At 41.3% G+C, this 23,166-nt stretch overlaps 1 protein-coding gene across 1 annotated transcript in view; it reads right to left on the bottom strand.

Annotated features, from left to right (window-relative positions):
* Positions 1-806: 806 nt before the first annotated feature.
* LOC103187157 (uncharacterized protein KIAA2026) overlaps positions 807-23,166 on the bottom strand; it is a 34,190-nt gene continuing 11,830 nt past the window's right edge. The window contains exons 3-8 of the mRNA XM_042332593.1: positions 14,620-16,058; positions 9,455-9,537; positions 8,205-8,294; positions 7,054-7,169; positions 5,468-5,652; positions 807-5,090 (exon numbers count right to left, since the gene is read on the bottom strand). Coding sequence (XP_042188527.1) covers positions 1,387-5,090; positions 5,468-5,652; positions 7,054-7,169; positions 8,205-8,294; positions 9,455-9,537; positions 14,620-16,058 — 5,617 coding nt within the window. The 3' untranslated portion in view covers positions 807-1,386. The remainder of the gene's footprint in view (positions 5,091-5,467; positions 5,653-7,053; positions 7,170-8,204; positions 8,295-9,454; positions 9,538-14,619; positions 16,059-23,166) is intronic.

Below are 23,166 nucleotides of genomic sequence, written 5' to 3'. Positions count from 1 at the left end.
GTCACAAATCGCTTCACAGAATATACTGTAAAGTGAATTGATTATATATATTGTGGGTGAAAGGCGGCAGCCAATTGCGCACAGCAGTGTCCCACAAACAGTTGTGGATTGAGTGACCAAATTATTATTATTTTTATTTATGAAGGGTTTATTTCCCCCAGAAAAGCAATCCGCCAATCAACTTACAAACAAGTTCTTACTTACTGCTAGGTAAACATAGGTGTATAAAGGAAACGTGCCTAATGATTTGCCCTGCTTGGGAATCAAACCCAGGTCCTTTCGCTTGCGAGGAAAATGAGCTATATTATTTACAAGGTTCAATCAATGAATACACAATTTTTATCTGGTATCATTATATTTTTATCAAATCTGATGGGCACTCCTTGGCAAAAAAATTTCCTATATGCCATGCTCAGCACATTTCATTGACTGGTTTCCTGTACCTAAGTGCAGGCACTTCTGGAGATACTGCATTTACACGATTAAAAGTACAGCTTTGTCATAAGCTTTAGCAACCTTTCTCCAATATTCAACTATTAAGGAAACAAGGGATATACATAACCCAACCTACCAAATAGTTGAACTGTATGTTACCGATTATTTCTACAGAATTAATTCTGAATAGAATTAAAATTGATAAAAAATGTTAGAATAAAACAATGTACGAGGCACATAAATAACAATTGCACACATTTTTAATCATGCAGACTTTTCTGCATTTTCCTAAACACTGGTCCTTAAAAGCTACTAAATGGCTTAAAAACCTATACATTATATAAACAAGAAACAAATAAATTAGCAAAATGTTTTGTACATTCACTTTAGTACAACTTGCTGGGGTTCAAAAGTATTTACAACTGTACAACAGACTGCAGAAGTTTTCTATGTTAAATATTTAAAAAAGAAAGCAATAGCATATAAACAAGTCTTATGTTCATTTTTCTGGACTACACATTTCTTAAAAATCACATAAGTACAATATTGTAGCATACCAAAGATGTAGACATTGATACAGGTGGTGCTGTAAATGTGCAAGAAGCTTTGAGTGCACAAGAAGCAATAACTAAAATTGCTATGCTTTTCTTGAAATTATAAACTGAGGGAAATTTACAAGTCCTTTCAAATGTGCTGCCTTACAGTTTTCAACATTGTTTCTGTACACTGAACTACACAGATCTCACGGGTACGACACAAAAAAAGCATCCTTTCAACATGAAATTAACAATGGTAAACAAACTAAATAAATATTTGTGCCTCTCAGACATCTCAACAGCTTTATTTTAAACCTAGGTCACAACTTTCTAAAACCAAGGCATAATCAAAGAATGGATGCAGTTCCTTTCAAGGTTCTCAGTCCCCATAGTTTGGATATGTGCTGGGTGTCATTTAAGCTTTGGAAGCTGCTGAAACAGTTCTAGAAGGGTCGAGTACTTCAGATGCTTTATATGTAGAGAAGACTGCAGCAGAACTTGTGCTTAGACTCCCTGAAACTTGGGTCAGAGAAGATGGAGACACCACATTTGCAATGGGATTAACCACAGTATTAATAGAATTTAAAACTGCACCCTCAGGGCTCACTAGCAATTTACTGAAGGAAGTGCCTAATGGAAGAACTGTAGAACTCCCTGACATAGGGTTTGTAGTACTCTGGATTGTAGGAGCTTGGACTTTGTCTACTGTAGTCTGAAGTGAAGGTCTTGCCACAGGGACATTGATCATTGTTGATGATGTTGCAAGCTGAACAGATTTAGAAACTGCCACTGCTTGTGCCCCACTCTGAACACACATGTTTTGATGCAACTTTTCGGGTGGAAGAACACAAGGAGGCAGAGTGGACAAAGAACGGTCTGCTCCACCAGACATGGCAACGCCCTTCTGGCATGCAGATGTAACATCAGTTCCTGCCTGAGATCCTGGATTGAGATTTACTGATTGGGTTGTATTCGGTTTTAGTGTATTGGAAATCAACAGGACATGACTACCAGATCCAAGGCCCTGTGGTGGAACAACAAATCTATGATTGTTAATGACTATCTGAGTTCCTGGAGCCAAGGGGGTACTCGTATTGATGACTATTTTCTGCCGTATGCAAGATTCATTTAATGGTTCGGAAACTTTGGTGACAGAAGTTGGTATTGTACCTGCAGGATACATCAAAGCTGAAGCTGCAGGGACCGTATTAGTCGTTATCGGAGGTTTTGTCATGTTGTGTACCATTGTTGGACGTGCTTTTGTTGACCCTAAACCTGCAGCACACATTAGATTGGAGGAAGCTGGTGCACTCAGACGAGGAGTTCCCTGCACAGATGGAAACCTTGCAACTGTATTTGTTAGTGATGGACCTGTGGTGTTTGGATTCTGAAATCGAATAACTGTTTGACTGCTGTCTTTCATAACAAGTGCGTTTTGTGGGGGGAAAGATGTACCTATTGTGTGAGTGCTCGCTGGTACCATCTTTGAACTGACTGTGATTGGGTTTGGTAAAGCAGTTGTGATTGGTAACGAGAGAGGAGTCGGTGACTGTTGTGAGTTCTTTGGCTGTGCAGATGCAAAAAGGACCGAGGAAGCAAGATGCTCTGCTTTCACTGTAGAAATAGCAAAAGGAAGCCGATTTAATGTTCCCCGATTAGTCCCAGGCACGCTTTCGTTTCCCTTAAGCACAACCGTGGGAAGTGAACCAAATGTTGCAAAAGTAGTCGTTGAAGGAGTTGCACCTGTAGCAGTTGTCACTGTGTATGGATTTCTCACGCACATTCGGATTCCTGTCGTAAAAGATGAAACACTTTGATTTCCTATTGCAACGGAAGGGACTGCTACTGAACTGCAAATACAAGTTGCTGGTAATACTATATTCTTTGCAGATAACCTTTCTCCCCCTTTTGCAGATGTATTTGGCACAACACTGATTCCTGGGGCTTTCTGGATGCTGTTTCTCACAACCTGGCTGGGATTTGATCCTTTAGGAGCAACCTTTACCTGAGGTGCCGAAACAGCCTTAATTGGGGAATCGCCGGTGTAGGGCACAAGCATTAACTGGCATTGCTCTGTGTTTTTCAGTGATATCTGTGTTGTGTTCGATGGTGTATGCTGGAATTGGGGCGACTTTGTTGATAATGTTAAAGTGGGCGATGTGGGTATTGCAGTTACTGTTGGATTCACAAAGACTAACTTTTGAGGTTGAGCAGTTGTACATGTCAAAGGAGCTGTCATGCTGACTGGACTTGTGTTACAGGGAGCAACAACAGAGGGATTATTAACCAACAAAAGTTTGGGTATTGTAGTTGCGCTCAAGAAAGTGCTCCCTACAGGCTTACTGCGTTCTGGCTGGGTCAAGAATAGTTGCTTTCCGCTTGCGGTATCAAGTGAGATTTGCAACGTTGGCGCTTGAGTCCCTGCTACCTTATTTTGGACCAGGCCTTCAGTTGATAATGCACACGAAGGACCAGCTGTTAAATTCATGGTGTTATAAGTACTGCTGTGCATGGTCATGTTTGAACTCTCTGAAGCAGTTGACAATCCAGAAGGAATAGGCCTGTGTACAGATGCATTTACCAGTTGTACAGCTCCTCTCGGATTTACTGACTTGCAAGGTCCCACTACTTTAATTCCTTCCCCAGTCAATTGTTTTAGGCCCAATGGAACTGATGGAATGGGACTGGAAACTGGAACTTGAGAAAAATTTGTCAAGGAAGATTGTCCTGGAACAAGAAGAGATGGCAATGACGAGGGCGATGTAGTCTTTGACAAAACAAAATTCTGAACATCTGGTAAAAAAGTAAATATTGGCCTTGGAGTAACAGCATTAGGTGAGGTTTGGTCACAGTTGTTTCGAACCTGAACAACACCTGTGTTACCACCACGTGTCATAACTAAAATAGACTGAGAGTCCCTTATGCACACGGTTTTAAGTTCTTGCTTTGTTTCAGTTGACTCAATCAGCTGCTGTGGCTTGAAGGTCTGAGCTGAACTAGTACTGCTCACTGGCCTGGGTATATTTACTGCCTGAATAGCTACTGGTTGACCACATCTTGTATTTGAGCTAGTAACCGAAGATGCCATAACTTGAGGTGTTTCCATCCTACCCTGTGGTACTATGGTTGCTGATGATGCCAAAAAGTTACATGGCGTGGATGATGATACGGCTGTTATTGGGCGACTAAGAGAGCTTGTTACTGCTCCTATACTGGCAATGCCCCTACTCTGTATTAAATTAGCTGTCTGTAATTGAGCTTTAAAAGCTGATGGAGCCTGAAGGTCTGCTGAAGGAGACTGACATATATTAACAGTTTGAAAGCCAAGTGAAGTTTGTTTTTCCGTATCCCTTAGTGCCTTTGGTTGACTTTCTTTTTCAACCAATTTGCTGTCTTGCCGCTGGGCTAGGAAGTTTTTGGGCACAATGAGTACTTGCTGCATAATCCTCTCTCCAGTCTTCGGGTCAATAATAGGTTGCATTGCAAGCTTAATCTGACTGTTACTGAGATCGATTGGCACACAGGATCCATCGGGCAATTTGTAAAGCATCTGCAAAGGGGCTTTTGTAGAAACAAGTGCTGGTAATGGAGATTTTGCTGGACTTGACTGCAACGTAACTGGATTTTTTTCTTGAGAGTTGGCCACCTCCTCACTCACAGAGGAGGACATCTGATTGGTTAAGGTCACTTTGTTCCCGTTATGTTTTGCGAGTAAGGCTTGAATGGGTTTGGTCCCTTTCTGTACAGTTGATCTGGATACGTTCGTCACTTCTCCTCTAAAAGTCTCTGGTTTGATGCACCGTTCAGCTGGTTTGCTTGAGTTACCTGGTTCAGCTGGAAGCTCTACCCCTGGAGATTTTAATTCAATCGGTTGGTTTCTAGACTCTGAGCCAAATGCGACGTCCCCTGCGTTATGGTCTGCAGTAGTTTCACTTGTGCTTAGTTTGGTCTTTTTTCTAGGAAAAGGTTCTTTCCAACATTCATCAGGATCATTACACTGTTTAGTTTGCCGTTTAAGATTCTTAGAAACTTGTCTCGCTGTTTCTTTGCTGGAACTTTCTCTTCTTATAGGTCTTGCTCTTCCTGTAGATAGCTCCATGTCTAACTGCATTATGTCATCTGAAAGATATCAAATAGGTTTAATGATAAATATGAATGGAATTTAAGCACACTTTTAGTCCTGACATCAATCATAAATAACTTGCATAGTGTACAGTAAAGTAGATAAGCATCAGATTACATTTATGTCGTCATACCAACTCCTATTAGTCTTAAGAGAACAGGCTCCACTGAAATGATAGTCATTGTTTTACCCAATTAAAAGGATACAAGATGGCAAAAAAAAATGTTCATTAGTATTTTCTCCTTATGTTTAGCAAACGGGAGGGTGGCGGAGGAATGCCAGTGTGCTTACCACTTAGAAGGTAAGAAAGAGAATACATGATGAATACAACTTATATAGCACTGCAATGGCTAATTTTTTTTAAAAAAGTTACCCATTTCTGAGTACTCTCTCTTCATCAAATCAGGAAGGTCTGCAAATGTAGGGGACCCAGTTTCATTTGGAGACACATCTTTCATAAGCTCTCCATCCAGTTCCTCAATCGGCCAGGTTTCTCGAACAAACACATCATGATCAGGCTGTTTCTTAAAATCATCAAAGTCTTTCTTCATTCGAGCCCTAGAAAAGAAAGAAATCATTTATAAATCCTGTTATTTGTGCAAGTTGATTCCTGACTGGCAGTATACACAAAGACTTTATATTGCTCTTGAAGTATGATCTGTTAACCTATTAAGCATTCAGTCAAATTCACCTAATGTGTTGTACTGGGTTAATTTCTATTCCCTAATCCCACTCTAACTCAGTCCTCCTGTACACCCAATACTACCACCTGTTTTTCTCCTGCCAAGATGCAGATCTCTATTAAACTCCTCATTTGGTTTGATTAAAAACAAGTGTTTATAAAGAATATGATAAACTTGAATGATTGAAATTCTTTGTAATGGGAGTATTATTATTTGAACAACACGTGCTTTTACCATTAGGGTAATGATTCAGAGAATTTGCTGACAATAGCATAAAGGAGCTGAACTAACATCAAATTGTTACCATTAACAACTGGCAGTTTCAGCTGTGTGTACCGTGATTCAATTCCCTCATAGTTCTTAGCTCATTAGTTCCCCAAAGTCATTCTTCAATTATATCATCTTGATTCAAACAAAAGATATACAGGGGAAAACTCGCAAGAGTTCTGATCACTTTACCTGGTTGGTTATGCCAACGGACTAATCATCTCATTCCAATAGTGAGCCTCTATTTAACACCTATGCAATGCTCACTGCCTGCCAGATACCACCTGAATAGCACACTGGAAACTATTGCTACTTATCATTGTTAATAATCCTTGCATTTGATATAACGGCTTTCACATTAGAGAATGTCTTCAAAGCACTTCACAGGATATACTGCAAAGTGTTGTGACTGCATTTTGCAGGCAATGCTTGAACGTTAGGACTGAGGTGCCAACATCCCAAATGAAAATTGCTATTTTTAAATTAAGTGGATTTTAAATAAAGCACCTCCTGAAATTGTTTCTCACCTTATCAAATTTTTTTTTAGCTCAAGTATATTAAATACCACAAAAAGTCTATTTTCCACAAATAATCACACATTCAATAAATAGAAATACTTAAGTCTGGTGTAGGTATTTTATTCATAGGCCTAAACAAGCTTCTCATCATATACTTTTTCCTTGCTAAGTATTGTCATGCTTAAAAACATCAATGGCTCAGTGGATAAAACACCAACGCATGAACCACTGTTTTCTGCTAAAAAGTGTGCTTGCGGAAAATGGTTTAGGCTGGCTGTCGTGCCCATTGTTTAAAAGCCCATCCACACTCGCTAACTAAGTTTCTTGGGACCTCCTCCCGACTTGAAAGGCACTTTACAAATGTAATTTTGTTGTTTGTTGTTGTAGGTTCACCAATGAAGAATGATCACTTGAACGAGGTACTAGAGGGGCGGCCGTGGAACCGTATCACATCTGAGGTAAAAGGAAAAACAGCCTTGTAAACTGATTACCTATTTCTCAGGTATGCCTTGATCAACTTTTGTTCCCACGGCAACAATTCATTTAACAATCGTCCCAATGTATTATGTAGCTCTTTTACAGCTTGTCTTCGGTAAAACCATTTCTCCTGTGGTTTAAAAACAAAAATAAAAACAAACAATATCTGTATATACCAACAAAGTAATACCAACAACTGATCAGAATATAGCATTCCATCACAATTACAGCCGACTCCCAAGTTTGGTCATCTATGTACCTGCAGATGTCTATGAAAGTGCTGCGTTGTTACTAAGTTTGACTCTCAATAATCTGTGGTACTGTACACAAGACTTTGTTATTCAAAATAGAACTATGCATGAAACATTTGCAAGAACTTCTCCAGAGGCCTAATGGATAAAGGTCTTGGCCTAAATTCGCATAAACTTGGCCAGAGCAGCTTCAACTTGTATTCATTTTATCAATCTCAAAGAGTGAAAGGCCAATTGCATTCACTGTGATTCAAAATGCAGAACATTTATGTGTCGACTTAGTTACCAAGGATACATAGAAAACCCTGATTTAATTCATATAGTACAACAGAAATAATTTATCACAATGAAAACAGAAGACAACATGCAGAAAAACGGTGCTTTATATATGAAGTTACAAAAGTTACACACAAAGTTATCTTTAAGTGCTACAACTGAAGTTCGTAATCAACACGCAAAGGATATTCTGGGTTTGATACAGTACCAGTGCTCATGGAAATTAATAATAATCATAAATAATCCTTACATTTGATATAACGTTTTTCAGATTAGGAGGATGTCCTAAAGCATTGCACAGGATATATTTTAAAGTGGAGTGGCACAACAAAGGATTTGTGGATCTTGAAAACGTCCACTCGAGTTAATACTATTATTTGCATGTAACACAGTTTTGGCTGTCTCTAATAACATCCACAACGGATTTGGAATTAAATGGAAAATTATTCGGAGAAATATGTTGCATGGCACAACTGAATTTTTAAATCTCACGCTGACCTACTTATACGATTCACTCCAATACAATGACCACACAACAAAAAAATCATTTTCCACAATCTAATTTGAAGTAGAACTTTCAAAAAGATTTGGAAAAAGTTTTGACCTATGGTTAAGGCCAGGGAAAATTGGCTACTTACAGATTTCTTCTTATTAGTTTCCATTTCTTTGAGCTCCACATCCATTTTGGCAATGAGTTCCCTGAGTTCATCAAGACTAGTGCAAACAAGCTATAGGAAAAAATACTTAATTTTGTTATTGTTCCATGAATAATCAAGTTCCTAGCCAAACCCCAAAACACTGCTCGTTTCTTTAATAATAATCAGTAAAGATATAACATTTTGTATGCATATTTTCTCAGGCACGAATGGGAAGAAAAGTCTAAGATGCAATTGCGAATCATGTTGTTTGGAGTCAATCCATATGAACAGGGATATGATGGACAGCGAGCAGTGCAAATAGTCTTTTGGAAGGAAAATAAGTGTTAATGTGAAGCAAGCAACAGCTCTCTCTCTCTGCCTTGCTCGAACTGCACAATTCATAGAATCGGAAAGTTGGCAGGATTCTATGGATGACGCATTAGGAGAAAGGTAAACTTTTTCACATCAACACTTATACTTTCCTGGTTTTGTGCAATCAATTCCTGCAGCCACAAAAATTGGGGTAGGGGTGGAAAGAAGGATGTTATATAACTGAAGCTTCATGTAATGTTGCATAAAACCACCAAGACAATGAGAAAGTAAGCTTTTGAGGAAACAAAGGTGTGACATCATTGCTCAGGACAGTGATACAGAATTTATGTACAAAGGCATATTGGGATTGTATTGTTTTCAATATAAGGAATCTACATTTGTGATTACTGCCAGTGTCCGCTTGTGTCTGCCGCTGCAGATAAAGTAACATTTGACTCAATGCGGCATTAGTGCAGCATTGTACTTCACCCAGTTGCCTCACCTTACAACCCCTGCCCCGTGCTTTGATCCACACTAGCGGGGCAATCAGTCCTTGATAAACACAATTAAATTGTATGCCTGGAAAAGTATGCAAATTGATGTGCAGAACCTAGTTTCTCAAACTAAATAATGGGAGCAGATCACTGAGAGCTCTCTTAAGAGTTTGTCAAAGGTTCAAAGCACATGCACCTCTTCCCCCGCGCTCCCCAGACACACACCTTCTCTCTGTCAACAGCATCATTTTGCAGGCAGAATAATTGGTGTGGGCCAGTTTAAGGCCAGTACAGTAAAAGTAATTCACCCGCCAACAAGATTTGTTTTCGTTTGGGGTGTGGTGTGTCACATGGAGACTTAATTCCATTGCCACAAAAATACACCCTAAAGGTTTCAAGTTTAAACATTCATTTGTGGATTATTCTTATTGCTGGTACACACACCTGAAACTGTGGGGTTGTAGGCAGTGGTGGTGGCATCACTTTTTTCTTTTTTTCATCCGTCTTTTCGGAATCTGGCTTCTTTCCTGGGAAGATCGACAAAAGCAAGAACATTCAGCTAACCGGAGCTCTCAATTTCTACGATATACATTTTTAGTCACAAATTATTCCTGTAAATATAATGATAGGATCAAAGTTTCCAACAACAGTTTACATTTATATAACACCTTGCACAATATGAGGATGTCTCAAAGTGCTTTACATAGCTGATTGGAAAGCTGACCTTGGGGATGTGGGGTCAAGGTGATCGAAAGACAGGCCTTCAGCTGAGCTTTAAAGGTGGAAAGGGAGTGGGATACATGAATGGATTCCAGGATAGAGTTCCAGAGGGAGGGGTTTGGAGAGGAAGAGAGATAAGCTGAAAGCTCAGATCAGGACTGAGGACATGAATTAGGCTATGCAGAAGGAGAAGCCATGGTGGTGGGGTTGAAGAAATCGCAGAGATGGGGAGGGGTGAGGTCATGGAGACACACATACTTCCTAACAACCAGAAAGACTAATTATAAAATGTCTAGAATATTCCGGCATCCATCGTACATAAAAATGAAGACTCGTTTGCATAATTTAATTAAATGATACAGATACACACAGTGCATTTTCCAAAAGAAAATGATTGAAACAAACACTTATACAAGAAAACAATTTGCACTGATTGTAAAACCTACCATCTCTGTGATTACCTTCGGACTCTGTAATTAAAAATCCAGTGGAAAACCACCGACCGATTCTGTCTTCGTAATTACAACAGCCTCAGTTAGACCGGAACTATGATTTCTCTGTGAGAGAGTACTTAATCGTGTAGTGTTAATATTGTCGCTGCATGTGCCCAAGATGAACAAGAAGTCAGGTAGAACTTGTCCACATTCAGGGGACAGATTTGGGACACTGATATAGTGCCTTTCACATAGGAAGAACAACTTAAAGCATGATTAATTGGAGAAAGTTAAGGTTTTTCCAGGACTCGGACGTCAAATAGGTAGTCTGTCAGAACAGTAATGAAGTTGAGGTTAATAATAATAATCCTTGCATTTGATATACCTTATCATGTATTTGAGACATCTCAAAGCACTTCACAGAATATACTGTAAAAGGAATTGACTGTATATTTTGTGGGCAAAATGCGGCAGCCAATTGCGCACAGCAGTGTCCCACAAACAGTCGTGGATTGAGTGACCAAATTTTTTTTGGGGTTTGTATTTGAAAGAATTATTCCCCCAGAAAAGCGATCCGCCAATCGACTAATAACCGGGTTCCTATTTACTGCAAGGTAAACAGAGGTGTGTAGAGTCAGGTAACTTTCCCAATGTTTCTCCCTGCCCGGGAATCGAACCCAGGTCCTCTCGCTTGCAAGGTGAGAGCGCTGACCACTACGCTACAGGACTCCACAGATGATGAAATGAGAAGCTGTGCAAGGCTGCAGGCGGTCCAGTAGAGGCAGAAAGACAGGGTTAGATACCAATGTAAATATGGAAGTGGCAGCAGAAAATGTCACCTAGGAGAAGCATGTTGATTAGGTAAACAAGGGGACAGAGGATACTCTGGGGCATGTGAGAATGCAAGGGCAGGAGGAAAAGCCATAATAAATGAGACAAAGCTAAAACACTGGGATTGTTAAACCAGAAAGTGCAGAGCTATGAAGATGTACCAGGAGCAGAGATGGTGGAGAGGGATGGAGTGATCTACAGTGTGAAAAGGAGAGAGATTGAGGAGGATAAGGAGGTAGTCCTGATCACCGCAAATAAGAAAGGATGGTGTGTGCGACTCTGATCAAGGCTGTTTTGGTGCTGTGGGCAAGCCAGAAGCCAGAGTGATGCATTCATATAGGGAATGATGGGCGAGGAAGGAATGGAACTTGGAGGTGATAACGCATTCCAGCACCTTGGAGAAGTACAAATTAGAGATGGGACTCTAAGTGAAGAAAACACAAAATACTGCAGATGCTGGACTCTGAAACAAAAACAGAGAGAGCTGGGAAAACTCAGCAGGTCAGGCAGCACCCATGGGGAAAGGAAAGTGAGTCAATGTTTCGGGTCCACGACCCTTCGTCAGAACTCAAGTGAAGAGTTTATTTTCAACAAGGTGGGTAGTGACAATGTTTAGGAAAGGAGAGTATCGTGCCGAAGATTGATAACACAGGTTTGCAACAACAACAACTTGCATTTATAATGTACTTTTCAACATGAGGTAGCGATCGGAGGAGAGGAGTGAGAAGCAGCAGCAGGGCAGACGACAGCTGTGTGGGAATGGGAGCAGGGGGTGGCTTTCTTATAGCAGTGGACGGAGGAAAGATGAAGGCGAAGATGTTCCTATATAAGAATCAAATGGTGGCAATAATTCATCCCCAGATGTTGATATCAAAGCCATAAGAATGAGTAAATAATAATAAAAATCTTGTCATTTGATATACTGCGTTTCATGTCAGGACATCTCAAATTGTTTCACAAGATATACTGTGAAGTGTTGTGACTGCATTTAGTAGGCGAACACAGCAGCTAATATGCTCACAGCAATGTGCTACAAACAGCCATGAAATGAAAAGAATACCAGGACAGCAGGAGAAACTCGATTCTCTTTTCGAATAGTGCCATGGATTCTTTAAAGTCTACCTGAACAGGCATGCAAGACCTCGGTTTAATGTCTCATCTGAAGGACGGCACCTCCAACAATGCAGCATGCCCTCCAGCATTGCACTGGAGTGTCAGCCTTGCTGAATAGTCTGCAGTTTGTACTGGTGACTGCTATTAGTATCTTTCATAACGTCTGGACATGCAGCTGGCCAAAAATATTAACTGCCTGGTTCTTTGCCGTATCATACTATGTAACTCTGTTTTGTTTTAATTTATAAAAACAAATTTAATCAACTTCAAACAAGTATTTTCACTGTAAAGGAAAACAGGGAAGCAATAGAAAGTGCAGTACTCAATACACATCCTCTGATGCCCTAGTCACACATGCAGATGGACTATTTTGCCACCTGCTGGGTTAAAATGAACACTGCAGAATTAGATCTCTTTATTGCCCAACTTAAACTCTGCATTTATTTTTATTACTGTACATTCTGTTCAAGGTTGTTCTATACAAAAATACCTGATTAATGACCAGGTTATTTAGTTTACAACTAAAACAGTTCATCTGCTTTTGTGTTTCCACCCTGGAATTTACAAAACAACAACAAAGTTGCATTTATACAGGGCCTCTCACATTGGGAGGATGACCCAAGGCGCTGGAAATACCCCTATATCTTTGGCACCTCATGTGAATAGCTGAAAATCAAGAGCCACACTAAAACATTACTGTAACTACACTACTAAAAGTCTGATTATTTAACTGACAATAGAAAAAAATGGTTTGAACATTTAAGAAAACATTTGTTGTCCATCTGCTGTTCAATCTTATAAAGCAAAAACGTTTCTACCTGACAAATATGTCAGTTTACTAATGGGAGCTATGTTATTTCCTGCCTCTAGACCATTTAAAGTGATTTTCATACAAATATGACTTTGCTTCAGCACCACTGATCCAAAATTTCTCTAACAAATCACTACAGCATTAAGTAGGCCTGCAAATCACATGTAATGTGCTTAAATATTTGAAATATATTGAATTTCCTAGTTATCTAATACTGCTTTATCCTAAGGAATTCCCCCTCCCATTTTCTCACTTTCTGTCTGATGCTGATATATAAGGTGTCCACAAAGTCCTCTTATGCCATTACAAAAAAGTGATATGAGACTACGGAGAAGCTGAAGCAAGCTGTTAAAGATGCATTTCACTTGTCACTCCATCCATGCTATGGAAGATGTTGCACTGAACAAGGTGGCGGATCATTATCTGCCATTAAAATGATGGCGCTCACATACATCGATTCTCTGGACGTCTAAATACAGTTAAACATTTGTACTGAATACAATTAAGCACTTCTAAATACAATTTTCATCATTCTTACACGTGTTTTAGTTATTGGTTAGTACACTGAAGCAGGAAAAAAAGTGTGGGAACAGGACTTGTACTACTATTTCATGCTTGCCGTTAGTACTTCAGTATCTGAAACAAGTGGCCATTCTTCAAGTATAATCCTTGATAATGTCAATAAGTTATTCCACCACAATTGAGCTCGACACAGTTATTTCCAGATGTCTACAAACAGATGTATGCACTGCAGTTTCTGAGGTAAAAAATACGCAACAGGTAGCAATGAAGTGTGGGAACCCTGGCTGACTCATTTATCTCCCAAGCTCTATCCATTATGCTGCAACCAGTAACATTTCCACTGTAGTGAAAATGAGATCAGCGCAAATATTTCTGACATATGCTTTGCTAATCACTGGGCTGGTATTGAAATACGAGCAATGGTCAGGAGCAAAGTCATCTGATATTCAGGCACATCTTCCAATTTTCAATGTCATCGTTTGGTGTGACTGCAAATACAAGTCTCTGATGTTTACGTGATACATTGACATTATCTCGCTACTTGTATTATTTTCATTATTATTACTATTGTAAGTGTTACTTGGATGATGAAACGTTCTTTGGAATGCACTGAACTGAACACACCCGCCCTCTCCTCCGCCCATTCAGAAGTGCGGAATGAAAGTCTGCAAAGTGAAAACTTAGCGATTGAGTATCAGCACCTGCACTTTACTGCCGCAGCAATAATAGCCACTGCAAAACACCAAAAAGGCTCGACTGGACACTAACTTTAAGCAATGCAAATTCCAGTGATGTCATCTTAACCAGGTCTCCGTTTCAAGCTGAATCAGTCAATTTTAATATGAATTATTCATTTATCTATGCAATAATTCACAGAGACATACATCATTTGTTAAAGATCAACGTGGATTCGCAGGTGTAATGTATGCACTGCTGGGGCAACTCAAATGAATATCTAAATAAATATCAAATTCAATGGTCTGTCCTCTATATCTATATTCTTTACCTGCGCAATTTATATGAAAGATAGGCGCAGTTGCAGACAACGAATGCACCAGACTCATTTGCCAGGCATTCAAGTTTTTTTAATAAAAATACTTCAAACTATTTAAATTTGTTAATTTAATTTACTTTTGGAAAAGAAAGTATCTTAAAGGGGAAAAAGAGATATCACTAACCAGATTTGTGCTTTTTGTGTTTTGTTTTCTTTATCAGTAACGACTTATTCTTGATTCCTGACTTCTGAATCTTTGATGGATTTTGACAAACCATGCCTGACCTTGACTGTGAATCTTTCAGTTTCTTTTTCTTCTTCTTCTTTTTCTTCACATGCAGTTTTACCATATCAAGATCCTCGGTTTTTCCCAAGAAATGTTTTGTGGAAATATTATTTATTTTACCAACCAGGCAGCTTACATCAAGAATTTCAGTATGGCTTCCATTAACAAGCGCTTTGCAGCTTTTGATTGCTTTTTCTTTCAATGGTCTCATACCTTTCCTTAGTCCGGGGTCATCAGTGCAGAATTCCCCATTCTCCGTTATCCTAATCTCTCCTGGGCTGAGAGGCTCTCCGTATCCTAGAACTTCTCCAGGACTTGCAGGTTTCACCACGTTTTCCTTACAAGAGCCACCATTTTCCTTCTTCACACCAGAAGTTCTATGGTTTTTACATTCACAGTTTAATTTTATTTCTTCTTTACCTTCTTGAGAAACAAACTGGGTGTCAGATTCCACCTTTACACTGAAATCTTCTCTATCACTGGAGGTAACACCTTTATTGGCTTTCTTACAGCAATGTGTTCTTTTGCCAGGAGAAGTATTTCGGGCCTCCTTTTTGACATCTTTTGGGTGGCATTGTGACAGCACACCACTTTTGACTTCCCCCGATGCCCATTGTGACGTCCTGTATATTTTGATAGGCGGAATAGGAAATTGTGGGGGTGGAAGAGGAGATTGTTTGTAAATTCTCAAGTCTGCACCACAGAACTGTGGGAAATGGACATAGGCATTCTCGTGAGAATCATACCCAAGCACCACCTCCCTGCATTCATGGATGGGCTGGCCTAAAACTGCATCTTGTACCTCTTTCTGGGTTTCATACACATAATCACTCAAGCCCTTTAGCAACCAAACACGCTTGTAAAAGTTTAGCTCGTGGAAAGCTTTGACCTCCAAAGGACTAGTTTCTCCAAGGACCTGAAAAAACTGAGGACTAAGGCCAAGTTTCTCAGCCTGCAGATTGGGATTTTCTGCATGGCTAACCATTACATACCAATGTTGGACTCTTTGTTTCAGAGCCACCTCCCACATTTTGTAAGACAAAGGTGGCCTCCGGTGTAAAGTTGCTCGGCGATGGTGAGGGCCCAGTAAAGACGTCATTATCTTAGCAAGGAAAGAACTGCACTGTGGCAGTAGAAGGCAGCGTTCAAGATCAAAATAAACAATTTCGGGTAAATTAAGGATCTGCTGAGCCAAACAAAGGAAATGACCAATGGATGGGATTTCCCATAGTGTTTCCATGCGATTGGGCTCAGCCTGGGCTCGCAGGTTCTTTTCCCATTCTTCTATCTCCTTTTGGACAGCCTCTTCTGCCTCCTTCCTTTCTTGTTCACGTAATCTAGAAATGCAGAAACACCCACATTATATAAATAAACTAATGGAGATTGCTACTCATCTACAAAACAAGTTTCTTACAATCATTTCACTTACTGGTCAAGGAGTGAAAATACAAACTAAAGATTCTAAGGATTTTTAAAAAACTCCTGGTTCCTAACCTACATACCATTTTGCATTTCCATCAAGATAACATTGAGGATTTGTATTACACTTGGATGTGCAATCCCTTAAGGAATTCAAAGCAATATTCGCTCGCGGCAACAATATTTGATCAGTATTCGGATTACACTCCCAAAGCGAGTTTTAAAAAATTACATTTGCCTGCCTACTTATGAATGAAAACTGCCACAGTGGAATTATTTAGAAGATACAAAACAAAGCTCAGTAGTTTAGAAATAAAGTATATAATGCACATACACAGAATATATCTATCAAATACACAGAAGCCGTAATGCATCAGTGTTATATTTTTCATTAAACCAGAGAACCCCATTGTGTATATTTAATGCAATTACTGAAGGTAATAAGGTGAGATACAAACCAACAAGAAAATTTTAAGCAGAAAAATTGAGCGCGTAACAGAAAGAGCTTATAAATGGCACCTTATCACATCATCAAAAGATCTAAGGCTTCACAGAATTCATTTTAAAATGTAGTAAACGTTTATTTGTAGGCAAATGTGGCAGCCAATTTACACCCAGCAATGACCCACAAACAGGCATGAAGTCAATGCCCAATTTTACCTGGGAGATTGTTAGCCAGGACACAAGGAGAACCTCCCTTCTCTTTTTGAATGGGATGGTCTATGGAATCTTGAACATCTACCTGAACAGATAGACGGGACCTCTATTTAGCATTGAAGAGTCATCTTAGAACAGGGATGGCCAACTTGCAGCCCGAAGACCTCAGACACTCACATAACTATTTTACGCATGAGTAATGCAGCTCAAAGGCCACAAGTTGGCCAACTCTGGTTTAGAATATGAGCTTATGTTCCCAATATGGTTACTTGAACTCATAACCTTCGGACTCAGAAACGAGAGTGCTTCCAACTAAGCCAGACTGACACTTTTAAACAAAGCAAACAGGATGTTAAGCTACTCTGCCAAATCACTTCTTTCCAGATCTCCAGTAGAGTCCTCTGGTTTGGCTGAACCTGGAGGAGTGTGTATCATTCCAGCCACCACAATATGCTTGGGCTTCACAGGTATATAGTTGTGCAATTAGAGCAGGAATGACTGTAACAGACTATCAGAAAGTGTAGTTTCGAAGTCTGTGGTGCTCGCTGCACAGGGTAATGGGGTGCACAATGCTGGGTCTAGGGAGCACAAGGCACGGGGCTGAGGACACGGGCTGAGGACATGGGGGTGGGGGTACGGGGGCCTCTCCTGTAACAAGACGACATAGGGTGGGTATTCTGAAGGGCCTTCTTATCCAAACCTCTCTTGTGACGTGAACCCAACTATTTGCAGTATTGCAATGAAAAGTACAAAACTAAGAAATAAATGAAAGTAGACTAAGCAAAATCTTTACGGTGGAGTGGAATGCCCGGTGAAGTAGATCACTCATTACCAGCGACACTGGATGTGAATATTTGTGCACTTCAAGCTGTGTCATTTAAATTTAAATGTCAAAAGCTGCCAAGCACTTAAAAATGCACAACAAATAAATCTCATCTACATTGAGTCTACAAGCATGGCAGAATTGGTTCAGTGTGGGTTTTGTAATTAACATTTAATATCTATAGTCAGAAAACCACCAATGAATAAACTGATAGGGCACTCCCTTCCTAGAAGCTACTTCCACTCATGGCCAAGTTGTCAAGAGAAGATGTAAAACTTTTGTGGACAACAACAGCTTCACTTACTTTGCCATCGTCTATTTTGTTTTTAAATCAGAAAATCTGTTTCAGAAATTCAACTGTAGGACTCTGAAAGGCATGCACGATGAACATCACTGTCAAAAAGTTTATGGATTGAAGTTTTAGTTTTAATTTGAAATTAGAAATTTATAATTACCCATATACTTGATTATATAACATTTTTTCTGTGTCAATTTTCCAAATCTTACATGCTTCACGCAAATAATTTAAACACATAATAAAATCAAGAGCCTAGGTTCAGAAAACAGTGCATTAGCTCTGAATAGTACTATTTACAAATTTATACAGCGCCTTTTACGTAGTAACATCACTTCTGTACATTATTGCAGTATCAACTGCTTCCACATTCAAAACCACATTTATCATTTTTATTTTAAATGTGATAATTTTTGAAGCGTACACTATAAATGTATATGTGTAAAGGAAGGAACTTGTCATTGGATAGTTTATGAGACAAGTCTGAGTTCATTGAGAAAATTTGCTTTTGAATGTAGATATTGTAATGTATGGAAGTGGTGTTACTACAAACAGAACATGTGTTTTTAAAGTGTATTGTAGTGCTACATTTTGCAAATGCCGTTTGCGATGTTAGTGAAAATAGAGTAAACCTCTAACATCTTCTGTGTATACAGTGGAAGTCACTTCGGTTGGATGACAGTTAACCCCAGATACCGGTTAAATAGGACAAGACACCCGACCCATTAGTACTCTTACCCGTTTTAAATATGCCGGTTAATTTGTATAAAAATCTGATTAATTCGGACAAAATGCCGCACTGGTCGCCGCTGTGTTTACTCACTCACCACAAGCGGCTCTGGGATGGAGATGGGAGGAGTCACGTTGTGAATGATTGACAGCAGACTCCAGACATTCACAAGCAGGTAAAGACTGTAAATCAGTGAAGGGCGGAGGAACAGGAATGGCAATGGGAGGGAGGAGGCACCACTGCAGCTCCTCTGCTGGGTGGGAAGAACTTTGATTCGCCATGGACGCCGCTTAAGCTCTGATGTGTCCGGCTTAAGCGGCTTCCAGTGTATTTAGATTTAAATACGTAGCTTTCTATTGAATAATCCCAGTAACTTGTTTTCCTTATTCATAGAACTTCACATAGCTTTATTTGGCAACATATCCTCTATATCTCAGTGGGTTTTTTTAAATTAGAAAAAGCTTTCCAATTTTATAATGTATTGATACCAATGAGACTAACAAACAGGAAAACTGCAAATGGGATTTTGGATTCTAATTGAGAAAAAGACTCCATTACAAATAACAATGCTTCAGTTTCTTTCCTTATTAGTAAGACTGAGCTCAATTTACAGCAAACCGCGCAGAAATTCCATTAGCAATATTTATTCAGTTGTACCAACTACAGCCTTACTCAAACAGCACATACAATCAATTGTGGACTTCAGATGATTATGCTATAATTTTTAAAAAATCAAAGCTGTCAATCAAGCCACTATACGTATATAAAAAATATCTAGCAGTCAGAGGAATCAATAGCAGTCTAAGATACAATACAATTTTACATGTATATAGAGCCTTTCACGGCAGGAGGATGCCCCAAAGATAGGGTGGGGGCAAATGGGGGAAATGGCCAATAGTGTGGTCAAAGAGGAAGGTCTTGAGGCAGACCTTGAAGGAAATGAGAGTAGGGAGCAAGTCAAAGGGATGAAATTTCAGAGAGTCAGAGCGGATACACTGAAAGTCGACCTCCTATGGTGGGGTGGGCAGGGCAGGTGACATGAAGCAGGCTGGTGTCCATTGAGCGGAGGGAGGAATTAAACGCTTTTTAAAATTTTATTTTGTGGGAGACTGAAGAGTGATTCCAGGCGTTTCCTCCTCGTCCTCTCTGCTGCCTTCGATACCTTGGACCACTCCATCCTCCTCCACCAGCTTTCCCCTCATCTCAACCTTCAAGGTTCTGTCCTTGAATGGTTCAGGTCTTATCTCTCACATCATCTCCAATTTGTCTCTGCCAACAGTTTCTCTTCCAGCCCCCGCACAGTCTTGTGTGGTGTTCCTCAGGGCTCTGTCCTCGGTCCCCTCCTCTTCAACCTCTACATGCTCCCCCTCGGTGACATCATCCGCAGACATGGGGTCAACTTCCACATGTATGCGGATGACACCCAACTCTATCTCTGCCTCCACCATCGATGCCAGGACAACTGATGTCCTGACAGACCGTCTGTTGGACACCAAGTCCTGGATGAGAGCCAACTTTCTACAGATGAATGTCAACAAGACCGAGGCCCTCCTGATTGGCTTACGCCAGCGCCTCTGCATCTCAGCCATCGGCAGCATCAACATCCACGGATGCACACCCCACCTCACCAAGCCAGTCAGGAACCTTGGCGTTTCGTTCGACCCTCAACTGTCCCTTCTCCCTCATATCCATGCCATGACCCGCTCTGTCTTCCCCTACCTCCGCAATATTGTCCGACTCCACCACTGCCTTAACCCTCAAGCCGCCAAAACCCTCGTACACGCCTTTGTCACCGCAAGCTCGACTATGGAATCTCCCTCCTTGTCGACCTCCCCAACTCTTCCCTCCACAAGATGCAGATCATCCAGAACTCTGCAGCTTGTGTCCTCTCTCGCACCAGTCTCCATGACCCCCCATCACCCCCACCCTCGCCCGGCTCCACTGGCTCCCCATCCTTCAGAGGATAGAATTCAAAATCCTTGTCCCCACTTTCAAGACCCTCCATGGCCTTTCCCCCTCCTACATCTCTGACCTGCTGACCCCCTATCAACCTGTCTGCTTCATCCGTTCAGCGGGCTTCAGCCTACTCCATGTCTCCCGCCCAACCTGCCCTACCATCGCCGGCCGGGCTTTCAACCTCTCTGCCCCCACCCACCCACTGGAACTCCATCCCACAATCCTCTCGCCTTGCTCCCTCCCTTGTCTCCTTCAAGGCACGACTCAAGGCCCTTCTTTTCAACCGTGCTTTCAGCCACCCTCATACCTCTCAAATGTAATTTTTTTTGTTGTTTATTGTTGCTCTGGGCTAGTATGAGCTTGATCCCTGTCCCTCTGCTCCGAACACCTGCTCATAATGGGCGATTTCAACTTCCACCTAAACTCCCCTTGCACTACTTCTGCCGACTTCACTGCCTTCTTCTCCTCCTCCCTAAATCTCACCCTCCACATAAATTTACCCACCCACAACCGTGGTCATGCCCTTGACCGTGTTATCACCCACAGCCTTGACATTTCCGACCTTAGAATAGTGGACAAGGCCATCTCGGACCACTTCCTCATCTCCTTCTCCTCTCACATCCCTCTCTCCTCCACCAAGTCCTCAACCATCCTCTACCGTCCTTGGAAAAGGCTTCCCCCTGAGACCCTCACAAAGGCCCTAACATCATCAAACATCCTATCTCTCTGGCATTCCACCCAGGGAGATCCTGAAGCAGCCGTCCAGCTGCTCCATGATCGCCTCTCCTCCACCTTCAACTCCCTTGTCCCCCTGAAATCAGGTTTGACCCCCAATTATCCTTCCTCCCCCACATCCGGTCCCTCACCAGCACCGCTTTCTTCCACCTCCGATGCATCGCCCACCTTTGCCAATACCTCACTCCAAAAGCCGCTGAAACCCTGGTCCATGCCTTTGTCACCTCCCAGCTGGACTATTCAAATGCCCTCCTCGCCGGCCTCCCCTCCACTACCATCCATAAAATCCAGATTATTCAAAACTTTACAGCCTATTCTGTGAAGCGCTTTGAGACGTCAAGAAGATGTAAAAAGCGCTATATCAAATGCAAGGATTATTATTATTATAATAATAATAATAATAATAATCCTTGCATTTGATATAGCGCTTTTCACGTCGGGAGGACGTCCCAAAGCGCTTCACAGAACACACTGTAAAGTGAATTGACTGTATATTTGTGGGCGAACGCGGCAGCCAATTGCGCACAGCAATGTCCCACAAACAGTCGTAGATTGAAAATGACCAATTTATTATTGTTTTTTGTTTTGGAGGGATTATTATTAGGCGTGTGGAGTAAGGAAACTTGCCCAAGGTTTCGCCCTCTGCCTGGAATTGAACTCAGGTTTCTCACTTGCAAAGCGAGTGCTCTAACCACTGAGCTACAGGACTCTGCCGCCCGCATTCTCACCTGCACCAAACTCCGCTCCCCGATACCCCAGTCCTCACCAGACTGCACTGGCTCCCTGTCCCAGAGAGGATTGATTTCAAGATCCTCACCCTTGTCTTCAAATCCCTCCATTCCTCCACAGCCCCCTAACTCTCTGACCTCCTCTCTCCTCAGAACAATGCCCATTGCTTTCGTTCCTCCGGGTTTGGCCTCCTCCTTGTCCCCCGAGTCCTCCGCTCCACCCTCGGCGGCCGTGCCTTCAGCCACTATGCCCCGAGGCTCTCTGGAATTCCCTTCCTCTCTCCCTTCGCCTCGCGCCCTCCTCTCTTCCTATTTTCAGGTCTTTCTTTTCGACCACGCCTTTGGTCACCTTCCTCCCCCTCCCCCGGCTCAGCCCCGGGATCTGTTACTGTAAAGCACTCTGAGTTGCCATCCGGCATGGAGGGCGCTATATAAATCCAAGTTGTTGTTGATCATTTTTACCCATGTAAACAGTGCATGCCACAGAATAGACTCAGAAGGAGTAAAGCTGAGTGTAACTGAAGTTGGTAGTGACCAAGAAAAAGGGTATTGATGAGCTGGGTCAATAGAAAAACAAGGCCGCTTTTTTTTGCGGAATCTGTTATAAACACTGCCATCCCCTATAAACCCACTAATAAAGTAACTTTCTGGCCCCTGGCCTCTGCTGGCTCTTTTCCTGACTCAACTGTGGGCGAGGAGGTTCCAGACGCTGGAAATGGGAAACGGGAAATGGGCTTCGCTCCACTCGGTGGCCCCACTGTTGAGATTATCTGTGTCTCTCTCTCTCTATGCATTTGTGAGTGTCTGTGTATCTCTCTCTCCTCTGTTTGTGTATGTACGTCTCTGTGTCTATGAGTGTGTGTGTGTGTCTCTGAGAATGTGTGGTCTCTGTCTGTGAGTGTCTCTGAGTGTCTGCGTATCTCTCTCTGGCTCTCGGTGTGCGCTGCTGTGCCATGAGAGTCAGGATGTGATCAGCTCCTGTAGCCACATAGTCAGGACACTGATCCTGAGTATCTGTTTTTTGGTGGATCTCCAGGCCACCAGTTTTTGTTAAAGAAGAAATTAATATTTTTTTGCAACAATCTATTTTGCTATTTCCTCA

This window comes from Callorhinchus milii, unplaced genomic scaffold (genome assembly GCF_018977255.1).
Source record: "Callorhinchus milii isolate IMCB2004 unplaced genomic scaffold, IMCB_Cmil_1.0 Scaffold1, whole genome shotgun sequence".
NCBI classification, from domain to species: Eukaryota; Metazoa; Chordata; class Chondrichthyes; order Chimaeriformes; family Callorhinchidae; genus Callorhinchus; species Callorhinchus milii.
Note: the sequence above shows the minus strand (reverse complement) of the source record. Positions and strands in the feature narration are given on the sequence as shown.